Here is a 20,274-nt window from a genome sequence, read left to right as displayed (position 1 = left end):
AGAAACTGCAATTACAGTTACTGAACATAGCATTAACTTTGCTGATTAAAGCTGTAGGCTAATTAAAATTACTGTTTTATTTCTTCTAGCACTCATAGACAATATTAACAGCTTTTCCCTATACTGTTAATTGATATTAAGCATTGTTTTGGTACCTAAAGAGTTTTGGGTACCAAAGTACTCATCAGAGACATCAAACACAGACTGCAGCCATGAGTCAAGACAACAGCTACACTCTTCACAAAAGGTATTAAACTGTACCTTTCAGTGTCCCTGGGGTGATGCCATCTACTCTCATACCGGTATCTTTTACATGGTGAGAATACATTGTACCTTTAAATTCATCTGAGCCACATAACTGGACCTTAAGGACCACTACTGTACTTTACCTGTACTGTACTGTACCTGTAATTAGCTTTAATATTTAATATGTCAATTAATAACATGTTACTCTAAGCTTTCTAGAGTAATATGTGAATGGAACACTTTATGCCCCTTTCCAGGTAAAGAAAAAGATACACACTAAAGGTGTGAAAGATATACCCTTTAAGGTACAACTCCAGTGAGAAGGAATGGTACAGAGTGTGTTCTTTGTATTAGGCTAGAACACACACTGAAGGATATCGCTACCTGGATTCTTACACTTCAGAGTGGCCAGGTGAAAAAGAGTGTGCTTGGCCTAGTTTTTTCTGTTCATTGTAAGTGTGATATGTGGCAAACTTAACTACACTCGGCTGGCCTGTATAGTTATGCAGCCACATGCAAACCAGATAACGGCCCTTAAAACCAGCTTTCTGCAACAGGTACCATGTTTAAGCAAGACAGCCTACACAAAGCTCCTTACACATTATATTTTTATAAGCCTTTCAAAAGGGTGCGACAGTTGTGCTGTCTAACATAGCCACCTGCAAGGTTTTAATTTAGATAGTCACTTGTCTTACATGTGCTCTATGTGCTATGCAAATAAATAAAAAAAAAATACAAACATCCAAATTCTTGAATGTGTTTATTTATTAATTTATTTTAGGTTTATACAAAATCAATAAACTTCAGTATCGATTGTCAGCTTTACTGTGGCCTACGGGTGCCGTCAGTTTTGGAATTGTCCATTACAAAGCAACAACCAGATCAATGTGATAAATCAATATGACCAATGACGTAACATGAGCTAATGACGCGGTAGATGAATGAGACTATTAGATAAAGACTTGAAATAAAGCAGCCTTTATGTCTCTTTCTTTGTGCGCATTTGCAACCTGTAGCATATTTCTGTAGTATATGAAAGGCAGCATTACATAACACTCAGAAAAAATGGTACTAAACTGTACCTTTCCTTATCGCTTGGGTGGTAAGCTTAAGCGCATAAGGGTATATGTTTTACCTGGAAAAGTAACATTTGGTGTATATATAAAGTATTACTTGAAAAGCTAACTAAATAAGGTACAATTGTGTACCTTAAATAATGTAAAGGTACACTTCCTTCACATTACCATGTAAAATATACAAAAGCTGTACCCTTACTAATGTTTTAAAAGCATGTCCAAATAGTATACACCGTATGGTTACAAAAGTATGTGTTGTATGCACAATATGATAAAAGGTATGCGTAGAATGCACCATATGATTAAAAAAAAGTGTGTAGTATGCACAATATGATTAAAAAGTATGTGTAGTATGCACCATATGATAAACAAGTATGTATAGTATACACCATATGATTAAAAAAGTATACATAGTATGCACCATATGATACAAATGTATGTGTAGTATGCACCATATGATAAACATGTATGTGTAGTATGCGCCACTTGATAAAATTGTGTGTAGTATGCACCGTATGATTAAAACAGTATACATAGTATGCACGCACCATATGATAAAAGTATGTGTAGTATGCACCATATGATTAAAAAAAAAGTATGTGTTGTATGCACCATATGATTAAAATTGTATGTGTAGTATGCACGGTATAATAATAAAAAAAACAGTATGTGTAATATGCACGATACAATAATAAAAAAAAAAGAAAAAGAAAAACACTGTGTGTGTGTGTGTGTGTGTGTGTGTGTGTGTGTGTAATATGCACCATACGATAAATATAGTAACTCATGTGGCGGGTTGTGTGTGGTTTGGGATGCAGCCTACGCAATTTATTATTTCCGCCTAGGAAGTCGTCCTAAGCTTCTCTTTAAGCTGGCTCTGCTATGTTCAAAAGACTACTGGCTTTTTTTTTTTTTTTTTTTTTTTTTTTTTTTTTTGCAACTCTGTTGGCAAATTCGGGGTTGTGCAACAAAAATGTAAGGGATATATGAAGAAAAAAAAAATGCAACATCATCCACAGTTATCAGATGTTTTCAATTACCATATCTTAGGGAAGTAACTCTCCGGTCTCGCTCTTAGCTCAGTGGCCGTTGTGTCCGAGGCGAGAGCGCCGAGGCCGTTATATAGCCCTCTAAAAATAGCTCACCTTTCACTGCCATGTACGGCCTGATTGACAATCGCATCCGACCAATCACGCTCTGTTATTCAAATCTAGTACCGCCTCTCTGCCCGTTTTAGCGCCGCCTCCATTGGGTGCCGGAGAGATCGTCAGCCCCATTTACTTTATATGGTCACGCACGGAATTGATGGACAGAAGACGACACGCCCACCTCGCGAGTTGCTCAGCTTCCTCTTACTCGCCAGAGACGGCTAAAGCCCGAGCAACTTGGCTGCTGCTGCTGAAGCACGGGCAAGTCATCGGCAAGGCTACCTGGATTTTACAGAGCAGAGGCGGCAGAGTGGCGATGCGGAATTAGGTGGCCGTTTCTTTTCCCGGGGCAAGCAGCGGAGAGAACGGGGATTGCAATTTAACTCCACACGACATTTTGTTAAAAAAAGAGCAACAAAACAAAAATAATTTCATAATTTCTTCTTCATATTGCTCCGCTTTTTGCATTATTTATTATCTTCAGATCTGTACAGGGGTTTTTTTCCCAGGAGCGCGCGCTGGTCACGGATCTGAAGAGTTGTTGACGTTGTTGTTGTTTTCACAGATTTTTTTTTTTTTTTTTTTTGAAAAGTGGGTGCTGGTTCGGTTATCATCACGGGATCAAATTCTCTTTCTTGAGAGAAACAAAAATGGACGTGTTGGCGAATTACAGTATCTTTCAGGAACTTCAGCTGGTCCACGACACAGGCTACTTCTCGGCGATGCCGTCGCTGGAGGAGAACTGGCAGCAGGTGAGCGCGCGCGCGTTACTATGGCGCCGTAGTTACGGGCTACGTCTCGAATCCGCGACGCTACCAAGCAGTCAAGATGCTAACCTGTGATAGACTACTTTCACGGCACGGCGCGTAGAGCTGTACGGTCTGTCACACAGTCGTAGTCGATGAACTATAAATGGAGTTAACGTAGAGGGCTTCTAATGAGTAATGTGAGCTGAACTGAACTCGGTTAATCAGGTGGAGCGCGAGCACCACGCGGGTTTCGGTGTTTCCAAAACACAGCGCGCGCCACTCTAGTGCGTCTCGTGCCGCGCTGCTGGTGCACCTCTTTGGACACGTATTTGTTTATGTTTGTGGTGACCAACGAATCGCTGTTTGTTTTTGTTTTTTAAAGAGAAAACCGGTTGTGTGTGATGTGAGTTGGTCAATGGCGACGCTCTAAGTCGCGCGGCGAAGATGAACATTTGACTAAATAACAAGAGGCTCGTGCTTCAATAAATAATGTATGTACATCTGTCAGGCTGCTGTGCATCCAGCTCGTCAGAAATGCACAATCAAATGGCCGCCCATTCGGATGCAAAAAAAACAACCAAAAAACCCCCCAAAACATCACGATATGAATACTGTGTGATTGAAGAAAAGTATCCAAAGTAGTTTATTGCGGTTCATTGGTGTACTGCGTTTCTACCAGCGAGTCACCTCATGATGCACTGCCTCTCAGTCACACACTCTAGTCGGTTCAGCTGTACAAACACCGAGGAGCACACATGGTGAAGTGAATGCTTTAGATGAGCTCGTTCAGCCCTGTTTGTTAGCCTGTTATGAACATTGGGAGTGATGTTTCATTCATTTCTACTTGCCTCTATACTATGTAGTTTCGAATGGAAAGTGCAATGCATCCTGGCCCCCTGCATGTTCTGCTTCACTTTAAACAGAAGGCTGTGAATTGAAACATGATTTGCCCCTAGTTTATGATTAACCCAAGATTCATGATTTGGTATCAGAACCTGATGGCTACGATTCATGATCTGGTACCAGCTAATTGCCATTTCATGTGCTTGACTGCAGGTGGAAAAAGCCAGTGTGTGTGGACTTAAAAGAACATCTAGGATCTTCCTTTTTAAACCTGCATGCACACACTCTCAGGCACCAGCTGTGCTCCAGTAGGGGTGATCTGAACCCTTACGACAGTGATTAGTACACAGCCTGGTCTCCGTCATCTGTTCTTCCAGGCCTCCATCGACTCACATCTTTGATATATCAAACAATAGCTGGAGTAATTAGCCAGTGATTTCAATGTGCAGGTGTGTGTGTGTGTGTGTGTGTGTGTGTGTGTGTGTGTGTGTGTTTTGAAGTCAGTTAATAGCACAAGCACACATAGGGTCACAGTTTTTGCCTACTGCTTTACATCAATTTGTACATTAGAGCATCACTGGTTTGTGTGTGTGTGTGTGTGTGTGTGTGTGTGAGCAAGCCCCTCTGAACTCTCTGGTTTAGTTAAAAGCTATGATATTCAATTGAAACAATAGCTAAAAATTGTCCAGTAGACCTGCTGATTTACACCAAGTTCGAGGAAAAATGAACGAAGAGAACCGAGGAACATATAACGTGTGTAATATCCTTGTGATGACTGGGAAGGAAACATTCAGTTGTAACCCCGTCTCTTTTGACACGTTTTCTCATTCTTTGCATGTGCTGTTGGGTGAACATGTGATATGGCTTACGAGGAAAAGGGAAGCAGTATTTTGGCAGTGGTACAATAAAGTGCCATGTAATAGTGAGATAGTGAAGGGAAGAAAAGGCCTTGCTGGGTTGACAGGTGAATAAAAGAGGTGGCTGAATGGCAACGCTGTAAAAATCTGATGCTTTTTACTGGCAGTGATGGCTTGATAGTGTGACTTCAGATCTTCAAGGGAAGGGAAATGTCCTTTAGCCCAGGAACAAGATACATGGACACTCTCATTCCAGGGTGAGTGGTGCATGAATCAGACCCTAATAGGCACGATACGGGTGAATTAAGTTTCGGTGCTGTGGCTATGGACAGGGTTGGGCTGCGTGGGTGGGAGGGAGGGAGGGAGGGAGGGAGGGCAAGTGGGGACGACGCACTGCACGACTATGATAAAGTCCTCACAGGGCCTGACGTGCACACCATCCATTCCCCTAACGGGACCGGCGGCTGCTGGCACCACCCCCCTCCCCCCTCTTCCTTGAACAAAGACGCCATCTCTCACTGTCAGGAGAAGACAGGAAAGCAAAAGCAAGCGGCAGTGAAAGACAGAGCTAAGCGGCTCGGTGTAATTACAGCACGCCAACATCTTCTTTTGCAATGAAGGTTGGGATTATTTCAGCAGTGACCCACAAGGAAGGTTAATTCAAAGAGCAGCTGTTTGCTCAACAAGGGGGCCCCTGTTGTCTCTTGCTCACCTCCCCTAGTAGCACCACCCAGAGGGGTCTCCTCTGGGCTCCACACTAGAGGCAGTCAGAGCAGGTGGAGAAGTCTGGGGAATCACTCTGTGGAGGTAAACAACACGATTAGAAGCAAGCATGGCAGTCTGGCCAATTAGCAAGGATCACCTGAGAGACTGATTGTAGGTGTGTGTGTGTGCATTTGTGTGAAGTTGAGGGGGGTGTTTGTTAGTGTCCATCCATCTGTCTCACATGAGCCAGGAAGTCAGTTTTGGTTCGTTTTCCTTAGCTGACCGTTTTTGTTTTTTTATTTTCTTTTTCATTGGCTGTTCTAAAAATGGGTCACTCTGCATCACTTTGTCTTCCGTGCCTGGCAGAGCTGTCTCTCAAATTTGCCTCATTTTTCCTCTCTATTTAGGAATGGCTTTTCGGTTACCTGCTTTTGTTTCTCAGAGCATTATTTAAAGCTCACAGGCCTGGTCTTACTGAAAAGCATGTTGCAGCAAGTGGTTAATCAATGCCAGAAGTCCTGTTTGTCCAGAAAAATCCCAGCAATAAGATGGTGATAGACATGAAACCTGGCGGTTCCACTGGTTTGACCACCTGTTCCATTAACACCTTTCATAGGTGTGCCACAAAGGGGCTTGATTTGGCTGAGGGGGTTACAGTGTGTCCAAATATAAACCTTGACAGGAAGCACACCCTTAAAGCTTTCTATTGGTGCAGTTCTACAGGGCAAGGAACCACTCTGCATACATTTGAACTGGAGCATCTTGGAACAGGGTCATGTAACCATAAGAACCAGGCCGTAGACAGTCATCACAGGGCAACGACAGCACATGCCCTCATCCAGGGAGTTCTGACTGTCCCAGAGAAGGCAAGTTTGACAAGATAATGAATCACCCTGCATGCATATTCCGCTCTGCAGTTTTTCACATTTCACAGCCCAGTAACTCTCAGAACGGCGGCAGTGGGGTGGGGGAAAGCAAGTGTACGAGCATCCACTACCATTTAAAATACATTCAAATGGATTTTGGCTGTGCTTCTGTGTTTCTGATGCGGTCATAACCCCCTCCACCCACACTTGTTCTTTCTAGCCACCTCCCTTTATCCTATCCCCTGTAGGCTTGTGTCCAGGCAATGGCCTGCTTTACATTCCACTGTGCACGCTATAGTATGCCTCCCTGGTCATGTTAAGTTTGATCCAGATGAAGACCGTGCTCCCATTTTTGTCTGTAACAAGCAAAAAGGCACATTGCATAATTCTTTAAGTAGATCTGGTTTATCACAGAGTATCCATTGAGGGCACAGAGAATGTCCAATCTTAACTGCCCCCAGCTCCTTCTGACTCTGGAAAAGCTCTAGGATTATGGCCAACAGAGCTGCAGGGCTGGTGAGATAGAACCTGTCAAATATCCCACATTACAAATGGGAATGTGCAAAGACTATAGACACCTGTGCAGCTTTAGCACTCAAGATGCATGGTTCCATATGGGCGCTGCAGGAATTTCAGTACTCTTCAAATCTCACACAAAGACAAGTGTATATGCCTGTTTATAATTTGCTTGTCCATGCCATGGTCAGACCTCAGACGAGTTTTACCGGTTCATGCCTTGAAGTGATAACCGCGTTCTGCATGCGTTGACACTCGGGCATGTGGGGAAACGTGAGGCTGAGATCATGTTTCAACTTTCAGCCTGATAAATCAGCTGTCACAAAACCATTTCATCCAGTTAGTGCAGGCAGACAGGCCTGACTGCCCTCTCGCATCCACTTCAACATCTCTGACCTCCGTGTCTCAAAAACACATGGGTCACAGGATGTAGGTCATGGGTCGTTGACAGTGCAGTGGTGTGTCTTGTCCTTTTTTTATTAGATAATCTTTGAATAGACAAAAATAAAGAATATGCACGTGCTCTCTGGTATCAGCCCTTTGGATTGAATGGGTTACCATGAATCAGCATGAGCCAGACAGCACTGAGTCACCCACTGGGAATTAACAGCATGATGTCATAAAGCCAAGCCATTGTACCAAGCATTTCCTGGATTCACTCTCTGCGACACAACAGAAAGAACAAAAATCAACACAGTCTGGTTGGTGCTGTGGTTCCAGTAGATACATCCATGTTTTTTTTTCTCTGCTTCTCTTCATATATCTGAGAACTCTGCTGCTCATTACAGTAGAGTATACAGTCCCAACTAGACTCGCTCAGTCCAACTCCAGACAGCTGACAGTAATTAGACTCTGGCATGAGGCAGCAGACTCTTTCATGAATAGGACTAAGCCAGGTCTTCTTTGAAGTAGGGCAGCTTCACTTGCACACTCGTATTGTTTTTGAACAAGCATGTTGCTTGTATACTCTACATTTTGCACAAGCTTGCAATTTTGTGACAACGTGAAAATGTCTCCAACTTGCAAAAGAAGCTTCGTAAACAACCTGCCACACTAAAAGCGTGAACAACGTCCGATTGAATTAACCACAAAAATCCATTATGTTAAAGAGAAGCGGCATAGATTGTACTCGATCATAATTCCTGTGGTTTGCACTGTCATTTCAACAGTGTGAAATTACCTCCAGAATTTGCTTTTGAAGGGACACCGAGACCTCACCCACACAGGTTGATTGAAAGCTGTTTACCAAACATCAGTTGCCATGAAATTTGGCAGTTACTCTATAATTTATTCTCTCAGCTAGATGTAGATCAAAGTAGGTGTCACATTGGAAGTTTGTAGGTTGTCTTGCAATGGGGTTTTCTAAGTGAGAAACTGAGACAATGATTAGCGTTTCCAATGCATTATAGATCAAAAACAACCATTAAGAGAGGTGTGTGTGTGTGAGAGAGAGAGAGCGAGAGAGAGAGAGCTGGAATTGGCTGTGAACAGCTTACTTTTTTTTTTTTTTTTTCTTGTCAATAAAATCTATAGAATCATTTTATGGCTTCAGTAACTGTAAATGTGTCAAATTTCTAATATTAAGGTGAGTGGAGGATTTGGGAATATTCTTATTCCCTTAATATTAAAATAGCACAGTGTTTCTCTGACAAAAACATAGTGTTCATTGGTTTGTCTGAAGGTAAAATACTTCCATATAAAGCCTTGAGAGCAAGGAAAACTATGGCCTGACTCACAAGGCAGCTGAGTGACTTTCTGCAGTGTCATATACTGTATATTATAGGACTGTTGCTAAAGTGGCAAAGCCAAGATAAACAGTTTTGAGACAGTACGCACATTTGTTATTGGCTGGACATGTGGTATGAATTCAGAAGCAGACATTTAAAGTGTAGGTGCTTCTTTACTCATTTGATTGACAGCCGTGCTAATCCATAAGGTCGCAGGAGCTATTGGAGAGGCCAGGTACGGCTTGGAGCACATCTTTATGATGGTAGCCTGTGTATGAAACAGTGGCACGCTCCTTCCCTCTGTAGTGCTAGGAGAGAACAACCCTCAAGCACCCCCCTCCCCCCCTGCTAGTCTAATTATACTCCATTAGACCTGGAGTATAATAGATTCTTATTATCCCATCTCTGTTATAAGAAATAAGGAAACGGATTACTCGTTTGCCGTGAGTTGCGACCCATGTTGGTGGAGGAAGAGATCCTGGTCCCTGAGAAGTGTGGTTTGCTGCGGCTTCCGCTATTTCAACACGGTACTTTGGCTCGTACTTCTCCTAGGCAGGAGGTTGGAATGGGTCGATCCAATCAATCGGCCGGTCAAGACATGCCCTGGAAATATTTTGCAATAGCTGAACATCAAATATCTCTCCGATTCCCAGTAGGCGTTGGCTAAGGGTCAATCAAGTAAATTGAGCAACTTCATTTGAGTATCTCCTTTTATTCTAATGGGAGATTTTAAGTCATAACACATTGTGGGGCAGTAATCACTTTAACACAAAAGGAAAGAAGATGAAGACCCAGGACATGGAACATACTCTGCTATCGACCTGACAATTTGTCAGCCTGAATTATTTTTAGACCTAGCATGGAATGTTTGGCACGACCTCTGTGGAAGTGACCATTAAAAAAGCAAATTGGTATCAATTTCAAACCTTCTGTCATGAGAAACTGACACAGCCCAGATGCCATACAGAATTTCACTGAAACGCTCATATCTAAAGCTAATGATAGTCCCAAGAAAACCTTTAAATATAAAACATAGACGACTTCCATTGTTTGATGATCCATGTAAGGAAGCTATAAAAGATAGCGGGGAAAAAACTGAATAATGAGTAGAGCATGAGCAAGAAGAATTATAAATGAAGTATAAAAAAGAAAGCTGCAGAAGATTCCAGCATCTTCAGCATGATAACAAGTACTCCATCATACAAAATATGGAACCTGATATGGAAAATGAAGGGGGGGGTGCAGTGGTCCTCAAATACAACAGATCCAACAGCACGGCACACTCTTGACTTCCAAACAAGAAATTGCAAACATTCTAGCAAAAACTTTTGAAAACAATTAATCTATTGAGAACTGCACTCCTGCTTTCTGAACTTTTCTTACTCAACAAGAAAAAGAAAAGATTAACTTCGGCTCCGGTAAAACCAACCTCTTACTATGGAAGAACTACAGTGAGCCATTAAAACAATCCCACGACAAAAGCCAAAACCACCTGTATGCATTTCTGTCAGCTTCGTTGGCTACACAATGAACCAGAGCTGTTTATGGATGGAGTCCCCATTAAAGTTGTCAAAGAGGACAGGATTCTTGGTATCACTTTTAACAACAAACTGTCTTTTATTCCTCATATTAAATTACTAAAAAAAAGAAATGTCTTTAAGCTATGAATGTCTCAAAGGTTTTATCCAAAACCAAATGGGGAGCAGACAGCTCAACGCTCATGAACTTGTACAGAACCATGGTATGCTCAAAGCTGGACTATGGAAGTATCACTTACAGATCAGCTAGGAAGTCATGCATACAACTTCTGCATGCTGTACACCACCAAGGTATACGACTATGTGCAAGTCTCTGTGCGGAAGCCAACGAACCTTACTTGGAAATCAGACGCCTAAAGTTGGCCTTGTATAAAGGATACCCAAATAAAGCAAACCCAGCTTATTCAGCAGTTTTCCCACTACAGGAGACAACAGTATATGGGGGGGGGGGGGAAAAGAAGTTTCGTTTGTCCATTTGGCCTACGTATATAAACCCATGTGGAGAACTTGAAAGTGGAATTTAAACCGTTTGGAACAGACACACTTTCCACATGGTATCTCAAAAAGCCTAAAATCCACCTGGATCTAACAAGGAACCAAAAATCAAAAACGCAGCTGAATGATTTCCATCAACAATTTCTGGACAGAAGAGCAGTATATCCACAACATATCCCAATATACACAGAGCGATCTAAACCGGGAAATAAAGTGGCAACACCTATTGCAACAAATCGACTGTGTCAGGGTATCCGCATCTCTGATCCAAGTTCAGTTTTCACTACAGAGGCAAACGCTGTACTACTGGCGGTGCAGTTTATTGAGACTGCTCCACAAAAACATTTTCTTTATAATAACCAATTCAAAATAGTGTTTTGAAACATTGGAAGCTACTAAAAGTGATCTCCCAACAATCGTGAAGATTTTAATCAAACTGTCATCGATTGAAGCAGAGTTTTAATATTATTTTCTGCTGTGTACCTGGACCCTCAGGAATGTCCGGTAATGAACAAGCAGACAGAGCTGCCAGAGAAGCACTAGCTACTGAACCAGTAAAGTGCCCTATACCTTCCACAGATCTGAAACCAACTCTGAATGTATATATCAAAAACAAATGACAGCCGGGGTGGGCTCAATGTTTAAACAAATTGCGGGAAATAAAACCCGTTGTTGGGACAAGATGCGTGTTCGCTTTTAATAATCACATAATAATAAGTCATTTACACACGAGGCCAGATAGGACATACAAGACTCGCACACCATTTTTTACTATAAGGAGAAAACCCACGAAAGTGCTCATCTTGTCAGAACCCACTATCTATTAAACATATTTTACTGGCCTGTCATGCCTCTACACATCTGAGGAATCTGTATTATTCAGCTACTACTTTTGAAAAGATTTTTAATCAAGTGAATCCAAAATTTATTTGAAAGTTTTTAGGATAAATGAATCTAAAACACCTAAACTAATAACTAAATCTGGTTCCCAACATGATTATAGCCGTAGAAGCCGGCATGGCAAAAACAAACAAACAAACAAAAAAAAACGAAAGAAAGATATTGTTGAGGTTAACAGTTTACGGTTTGCCTCGACATGTCCGATTCCATAAGCTCTGCGGTTTAAATATTCCTTTTTCAAAGGTTAGATTGGTTAGAGACACTTCTCTTTTGCCTTCTGATGAATACAATGAAGAGAGTCCTTCAGCAAGCGCTAATGACCTCTACCTTCATCTTCCTGACTCCTACCTCCTCCTTCCGTGGAGAAGTACTGACCACCTAATTATCCGCTTGCCTATCGGAGCACTGATGGATGTGGCCTTGTTGTCAAGAGATCAAGAGATTTTCGGGATCTGCATCTGAAATAGGGGCGTTTGGTTAAGAGGTGAGGTGGGGGGGGTTTGTGGCCACTTCTCTGACTGCTTTTCAAGTGTCTGTTAACCCACAGAGAGGAGGAGCAGTGAAGGGATGGAGTGAGAAAAGAGAAAAAGACGGAGTACGGAATGCATCTTTATGCATGAGGTCTAGCGTCCCCTCGGCCTGATGGAGAGGCAGCTTAGCCACTCAAGTGTTTGATTAACAGCCAGTGAGGAACCAGCCATTGTTCTCCTAAGTACACATACTGTTTAACACACGCAGAAACAAATGCACTCCGACTGAATGGCAGCTTGATGGCATATTTTGCCTCAATGTTTTAAAGACGACAAAATTCAAGCCGATTCGAACTTTTCCAGCAAACTCATCCATGTATTCCAGCCTAGCATGTTTAGCATAGACTGGGAGTGAGGTAGTGATGAATAATAGATAATGGTATTTTTGGTATTCCTAACCAGCTATAAGTAGCACGGCAGAATGTCAAAACAGTTGAAGAAAGAGGGAGTGAAGAAAGAGAGGGAGAGGAGTCGTGTGAAGAAGTGAAGGGCATCTCAGCATGGAGGAGAGAGCTTATGTTTATTCAACTTCTTCTGTGCTTGGGAGGGGTAGAAGAGCCTCCCACACTGTTCTTCCTTGCACTCTCTGGTCGAGCTGCTGGAAAGTCCCTCCTCACATCCCGCTTTTTTCTTTTTTTTCAAGCCATCTTCCAGACAAATGTGCCGAGAGAGAGCGAGAACTCAAGGTTGCTTTCACATTCACTCCTGCTCATTTTCCACAGATGGGGATGACTGAATGAGAGTGGGGTTGTGACTTATCAACCAGTTTGAAAATTACACTATGAAAGGGAGAACTTTTTCTGTTTTGTTAGCGATACTCCTCCTTGCTTCCTGTGCACAAATAAACCAGATAAATTTGACTCGCATTTAAACAAAAGCTTCTCCTGCTTGTTAAATCAAGATATTCCTCAGAGAGAGGAGGAACACAAAACATGGTTAACTGAATACAACCTTGAAAAGAGAAGGCCTGGAGGACTGTGTGTGTGTGTGTGTGTGTGTGCGTGCGTGCGTGCGTGTGCGCACACCAGGGCAGGGCAGCAGACGTTTGTTTTGGTAGCAGTGAGGTACAGTGAGGAGGCATCAGACACAACACTGGCTGTACGTTCAAACACAAACACTCCGGGACAACAGGTACTTTCCATCAAGGAGAAAATCACCTAAAGGGCTCCTTCTGTGTCCTGAAATAGCCCCTGAAAGTGAAAGAAAAACCAAACCCAGAACATAACACAGGCCATGTGAATATGAAACCTGGATGCGTGGTCTGGAATTAAACACACCTCGTGGTATTTTGTTCATTCTAAAACAAGTGGTCTTAGTTTTGATTAAGGTACAAAATCCTAGCTCTACTTTTCTGACCTTCTTTCTTTCATATTTTCAAGAGCTGCAGTGTGATGATTTGCTTGTACTGGTGCACGTGTGTGTGGTGGTGGTGGATATTTGCATATGTTCTGTGTCTCAGTGTCCAGTGACTACATGACCTGGCTGCTGTCCAGAGTCCCATTGTGTTGTGCCTGGCCTGCTCAATTCCACCGATCTCTCTCTCTCTCTCTCTCTCTCTCTCTCTCTCTCTCTCTCTCTCTCTCTCTCGCTTATTCCAAGCTGCTGCTGCAGGCAAGGTTGGCATGCATTGCCCCATGCAGAGCTTCCTGCCTAACTATAACATGTCTGCTCACTACAGAGATGGAGAGAAAATAAAAAGGGCAGATGCCCCCTTGGCACCCAATCCCCGCCACTCTCTAGTGGAGCAGAGTGATGTACACACAGTACTCCATGCTCTCATGAGCAGAAAATGCCCCATAGAGATTACAAAAGCCGTGTGTCAGAGAGATGACTTTGAGCACGCTTTTGGCATGGGACTTCCCCCATTTCACATGCACAAAGCAGACCTGGAGATGCCAGTCACAGCAAATTTCACATGTGGTTTCACTGATGGGTTTGTGGCACTAAAAGATCTACATTACTTATGATGCTTTCTAGTACTCAGGAAACCAAACCTGTACATGGGTTCTTCTACTATAAACCCCATACAACTCTGCTCTTTTCACCATTGCTTTGGCTAGAGCTCCAGGTGATGACCACACGGGTGCTATGTGTTGGTTATGTTTTTTGTATTACAAGGCTTATGCCAGGTGGCATAATGCACGCCCAATATAGTCCTGGCTATGGATTTACCAGTACTGCTGTCTTCCCTCAGAGTGTCTGCATACTGCTCTGCTGTGAGACCCACCTGTTCCCCTCTGCTGGCATGATCCAGTTTTTCAGTGAAAAAGACAAACGAGGGGCTCCATATCCTCCACCGTGACCTCACATTCAAATTAAAGAGCAGCCACATGCCAGCAGATTTGACATTAACATCCCCCAGACAGGCTATAAAAATACGCATTACAAAAAGAAAAGACGGGTATTTAAGCAGAACCATAAAAATGGATGAAAAGCCCTTTAGTTTCTCTCCCGTATAACAAATTGGATGTTCTTTTCATGCTTAAAAAGATCACAACTGATATTTAGACATTTAAATATTTTAAGAGGAGCCAAATGTTTGGGCTGTGGCGCTGCAGGCTGTACTAGTAACCCTTCAACCTCCTTCTAATTCTCCTATGACATCAGCTCAACAGCATTGATTCTCTTGAAGATTCTGAACCAATAAGGGGTTTGTTGAGCGAGTGGGGCATGTGTGCTCTACTCAGCCATTAGGACTGAAGTGGGTCACATGCAGAGTGTTATCGACTTTGGGAATTCGTCCTTCTCGCCGAGACGTTCAGCCTCTCCTCTCTTGTTTTGCACAGCCACGCCGAGACCCATTTTTCAAGGGAGGAAAAAATAAAAAAGCACCCCATTCAAATTGTTGTCACATTTACATGCAAGAAGGTTGATAGAAGCTGATTTGGGATTCATTTGCAAGAGCGTTTGCGGCGCGTTCGTGAGATTCTTTTTAGCACTCTCTACTTCAGTCACCTGGCTGGGAGATGTATGATGATGTTCACACCATCTGGTGGAATCGCTTTAGAAACAGGACGAAGAGGTAATTATGATCTGGAAGGTACAGCCGGCGCATTGGTGGCGGGGCACGGAGTGCAAAGTCTGTCTCCTCTAAAAGGGAGCCTGCGCCAGTGCGTAGCTATGTGGGTCGCCAGCTATTTTAATCTGCGATGTTGCCGGGAATACCTGAGGGATTGGCCAGGCTCTGTCGGAATGGGGGCTGACTGTGTGCGTGTGTGTATAAATTGCTTGTGTAGTCGAGAAAGGCTTTGTGTGTGTGTGTGTGTGTGTGTGTGTGTGTGTGTGTGTGTGTGTGTGTGTGTATGTGTGTGTGTATGTGTGAGTGAGAGAGAGAGAGAGACTGCTGCACGTTGATGGTCCAGTATCGAGCACTTTTCCCTCTGTCAGATTCAAGTAGCAAGTAGTGTGTGCTTTTAGGCATAGAGTACAGCACTGAGCAAGCCCTGTAGTGTCTAACTGACTTTGTCCCTTTCCTTTAAAGAAGACACTCGTAAGCACACACACACACACACACACACACCATCTCCAAATGCTCTCTCTCTCTGGCTTTTCACAGACAGGTCAACAGCTTAATTCTTCATGGAGTGTGTGAGTGACTCATCTTCACTCTTATTCAGTATTCAGAATGAGATCACCGAATAATTCAAAGTGCTAAGTGTTGCCCTGCACTTCCACAGTCCCATCCACACTGTAGATTGCTGTAAAAACGATGAGGTAATCCTTCTGACTAGTTCTAGTTTTGACTAGTCTTCCCAGCAACCATGCCGTCATCACAGGCTTTGTGACCTTGTGGTAGACCAATGAAGGCATGCAGGAGGGAATAAGGAGTTTAATGAGGGAGTGCAGCACGTCCTCAACGTGACCCCACCCCCACCCCTTGCAGTGCAGACAGGTGTGATGGCAGCAGGGGCACCTGCCGAACCAGCCTGCCCTGACGTGGAGCACGGTGGCTTCAAAAAGCTCAGCTCTCAGTCTGGTGTTATTTATACACTAAACAGGTTGGGGCACCTCGGGTAAGCACGCTGACGCCAGAGGGGCAAAAACTGGAGCTCCACATGGTCAGCCACAGAGACACTGCTGACTCCCCTGGCCTACCTTCACAGTTCACTCTTGGCAAAAGGGCTGCCTTTTTGTGGCTTCCATTGTAGTCAGGAATTAATGGACTGCAAAGGCATTCATCAAGTCCCAGTTAGGTTTCCTTTTTATGTCTCTGTAGCCGTTGTGTCAGACGCTGGTAATTGGGTTCAAAGTACCATCACTGTAAAAGGCTGCGTGGGAGTGAGTCAGAAGAGGGCGGGGCCCTTGCCGTCTCAGGTGACCTCACTCTCGGCCTAACTACTCTGGAGCATGCCTGGGGGGAGGGAGGGGGGAGGACAGGAGAGATGAGGTCATACTTTGAGTCTGCAGGCGGGATTTGTATAGGCAGCTTTGTGTATACGAGTGTTTGCATGAGTGAGAGACACTGAGGACGAGTGGAAAAAGACAGGAACTTTCAAGCTTTCCTTAGTTAATTTGCCTAAAAAGGCATGTTCTTTTGTGTTATTTATATATATATATATATATATATATATATATATATATATATATATATATATATATATATACAAAGTTGTGTTTTTGCGGATGAAGCAGATTGTGAAAGCAGTGACAGCGAAACACAATTGATTCATTCACACTTTGGGAAGTGCTCAAAAAGGTGGCATCACAGCTATGTTTTTCTGTAATCCCTGGTTGTGGTTCTATAGAGGAGATTTTGTGTGTCATCTCATGATCGCCATTCCCCCCCTCCCACCAGACACGCGCTCACCCTGTCTCAGTGCCGACTGGCTGAGTGGCAGGCATTTTGTCTGGTGTTTAAGAGATGAGATATCAGAAGAGGAAAGGACACTGTGCACAGATTGAGACATCACAACAATGCTGTGGCTCTCTGTTCTGTATTGCAAGCACGTAACAAGAGCAGGATCAGATCAGAGGAAGTATTTCTAAAGCAGCTATCTCCTTTGAGATGGCCCTGATACATGTGTTTTGTTTCTCCAAAATGGGTTTAAGACTCCGAGTTATAGCTGCTAGTTCACATTTACTTTCTCATACTTGTGTCTGACATTTGATCTGCTTTAAAAATGCGATTTGGTTACTTTCACACACTTGATGGTTAAAGAACTCTACAACCGACAACATTCTGTGAAATGGCCCTCGGGATTTTGTATTATATAGCATAATTCTCAGTATTTATGATAAACAACAGCCTCATTGCTCCTTATAATATTTCATTGAAACACCTTGATTGTTTTTCCCAATGCCTTAAATTATCTCAAAGTGCCCATGTTTACCCCTTCTTTGACATAACCACAGGGGGAAAATAAGAGCACCGGAAAGAGCAAAGGAGTTTGTTGTCCCATAAAATACGAGCTGAGCTCACTTGGTGTAATTACCATTCTGCAAGATAATTATAAAGAGGACAGAGTCAGGGATGAAAAAGTCATTTACGTGCTCCTTAGTGAGCGATGGCAATTAACTGTGTTGCTTAACCTGGTGCTGAAAAATTGGGTTGGGACGGGATCTTGTGCAGTTATCTCACAAAACAGAACCCGTCAGGCCTCTCCTATCTCTCAGAGGTGAGCTCCTAAAAGGGGGTTCGTGTAAGTTGTTTAATTTTTTAAGCGGCTTTGCAAAATCAACATTCCTCGTTTTGTTTTGGAGCCTTTCGTGCGTGAAAAATCCCTATAGCACAAAAGCTTTTCAGCGGCAGTGCTATAAGATTGGTTGAAGGCCTGAATATGGGAGCGACAAGGGGGGGGTCGGGGCTCAAATTCTTGTTATCCTAACTGCCTTTGCCCATCACTGCTAGCTAATCTGAACTCTCAAATTGGATTGGTTATAGCCATCTATGCCCTTCTTCAAACCCTTCTCCCACCTTAAGTAACATACTCACAATGGTTCACAGTGACTCTACACTGGAATGTGCCTGACAAGGTCTTTTGTGTGTTTGTCCTTATCTGTGGGATAGTAATCAGGACATGAGGCAAGAGAGTATGGCATAACTTCAATTCTTAGCTCCAAGTCAAGGTACGGACACGCTATCTCGCACTAGTACAGGCCCCTGTGTCGTACCTCCACAATATCCAAAATCCTTGGCTTACAGAGTCTTTTAGTCAGATCAAACAGGAAAGAAGCTCATATGCATGGAATGTGTTTCCTCTCTGTTAGGGCCTCCTTGTCACTGCTGTCACACTCTCTCAATTGTTACATCCTGTGGTTGGGTACAAAGAACTATCCAGAACTTATTTACCACAATGTGACTCAGATGGCTAGCAGAATAGCATCAGTTGTAAGACTTGCTTCGTAAAATAGTCTCAGAGAAATGCATTTACCAAAAACATTTGATTTGTTCGTTATTACTGTTAACTAAACTATCCAAGAAGTCTGTTCGTTTGGTGCAGAAGATGTAGTAGTCACACCCCAGCTGCTTCATTGTCGGATGCTTTGCTCCCAAGGTTGTCACACACAGACTATTGTGCTAGCTTTTAGCAAGGAAAAGGAAGCAGGAATTCCTGACTGGCCCCTACAGTGTAGTTGGGATAACAGGGGCTTCTTCCATAGCTTAATAGAGCAGGGTAAAGGCAACAAACTGAAAGGGGACAGACACGGTGAACTGACATCTCGAGTATATAAACTTGCGTCGCTGTGACATAACTGTGACTAAGGGAACGCTGCCCACTGGTCCTCATGCTTGGGTAAGTTTAGACTTCCTCCATGTGGCTCCCTGCTTGTAATGCAGAAGGTTGAAAGTGCAGAGGTATCTGTTGGACAGAAGCCCAGAAAAAGTAAAAAGAGAGAGAGCTCAGAGCTGATGTCTTTAATGTAAGGGTTAGCAAATGGATGTAGCAGATTTTGTTCAGTACTGCTTAAATTTCCACAAAACAGAGGGGGAGAGAGAGCTCAGTCAACCGAAGTGCTCACAGCATCACAACTGATCCAGCCAACTGATGCAGGATGCTTTAATATAGTTCCTGTAGCTGAAACTGCCTCCTTCGAAGAACTTGGCCTGATAGTGCGATGACTTGCCTGTGCCAGTGTGGATGTAACTTTCCACACAATACCCAAAGGACTATGCATCGTATGAGACAAAAAAGCCCCAGAGTCAGCCCCCGCCTCCAGCTCTCTCTTTGTTGCCCATCTCCTTTTGTCTCGCCACACTCTCTTCTCTTGTTCTCTTTTGTCTTCTGGTGTTGTATCCCCCCGCCTGAGCACTGATCTCTTTGCAGTGCGTAATGAAGATTAGCCTACACAATGGGAACCCCCCATGCTTGCACACTTCCCCACACACACACACACACACACACACACACAAAACACACAGATAGAAACACGCCAGTATCCCGCACTTAGTCTCTCGAATCTTATAACAAGCTGTTAACCCCACTTAAAAGTGTCCCCTTTCAAGCGGCTTCTGATGGGGAATAATCCTGCCTGAGCGATGTAATGTAAATCGCTGTATCCTGATTAGATTACCCCAGTGCCACCAGCCAGCGGCCATTAGCCGACCCATACACAGATAAACAGCAGCTCGTCCCCAAATCCAGTTAAAGGAAGACAGGGACCCATTCTTTGGGGCTAAGTCTGCTCTGCATGCTTAGCCTGAATGCTGTCTCGCTGGCTTTGTTGGTATGATTATCCTACATTTGGCGTCTTGGCACAAATCTTCACATTCTCATACCTTCTCACTGTGTCATCAGCTGGCATGAATTTATTTATTTATTTATATATTTTTATAGAGCTGGTTTTTAGACCAGGCACTGTATAGAGGATCAAAAAAAAAATTGTCTTTATTATAATTTAGCTCTTAATTTGCACTGAATACAGCAATGTATTTCTTACCACTTCAATTCACAAGCCATTCTCCTAATTCTTTGCTGTGCCTTGCAAGCCCAAAGAATGGAATCTGCACACAAGCAATAACAGGCTCAAGTTTGAATGGTTTCTAAGAAACTCTTGAATGTTTGACCTAGTGTTTTTGTCTGAATGACATGTATTTATCTGTTAAACCATGCCCTGTTATACCGCAATGGATAGAGGGG

The 20,274-nt window shown here is 43.2% G+C and overlaps 1 protein-coding gene across 1 annotated transcript in view; it reads left to right on the top strand.

Moving 5' to 3' along the window:
* The first annotated feature begins 2,051 nt into the window (after positions 1-2,051).
* The window catches only part of klf7b (Kruppel-like factor 7b), a 37,627-nt gene continuing 19,404 nt past the window's right edge, over positions 2,052-20,274 (top strand). The window contains exon 1 of the mRNA XM_053626697.1: positions 2,052-3,222. Within this exon, the coding sequence (XP_053482672.1) occupies positions 3,121-3,222 (102 nt within the window). The 5' untranslated portion in view covers positions 2,052-3,120. The remainder of the gene's footprint in view (positions 3,223-20,274) is intronic.

The sequence above is a fragment of the Ictalurus furcatus genome, chromosome 6 (genome assembly GCF_023375685.1).
Source record: "Ictalurus furcatus strain D&B chromosome 6, Billie_1.0, whole genome shotgun sequence".
Classification (NCBI taxonomy): Eukaryota; Metazoa; Chordata; class Actinopteri; order Siluriformes; family Ictaluridae; genus Ictalurus; species Ictalurus furcatus.
Note: the sequence above shows the minus strand (reverse complement) of the source record. Positions and strands in the feature narration are given on the sequence as shown.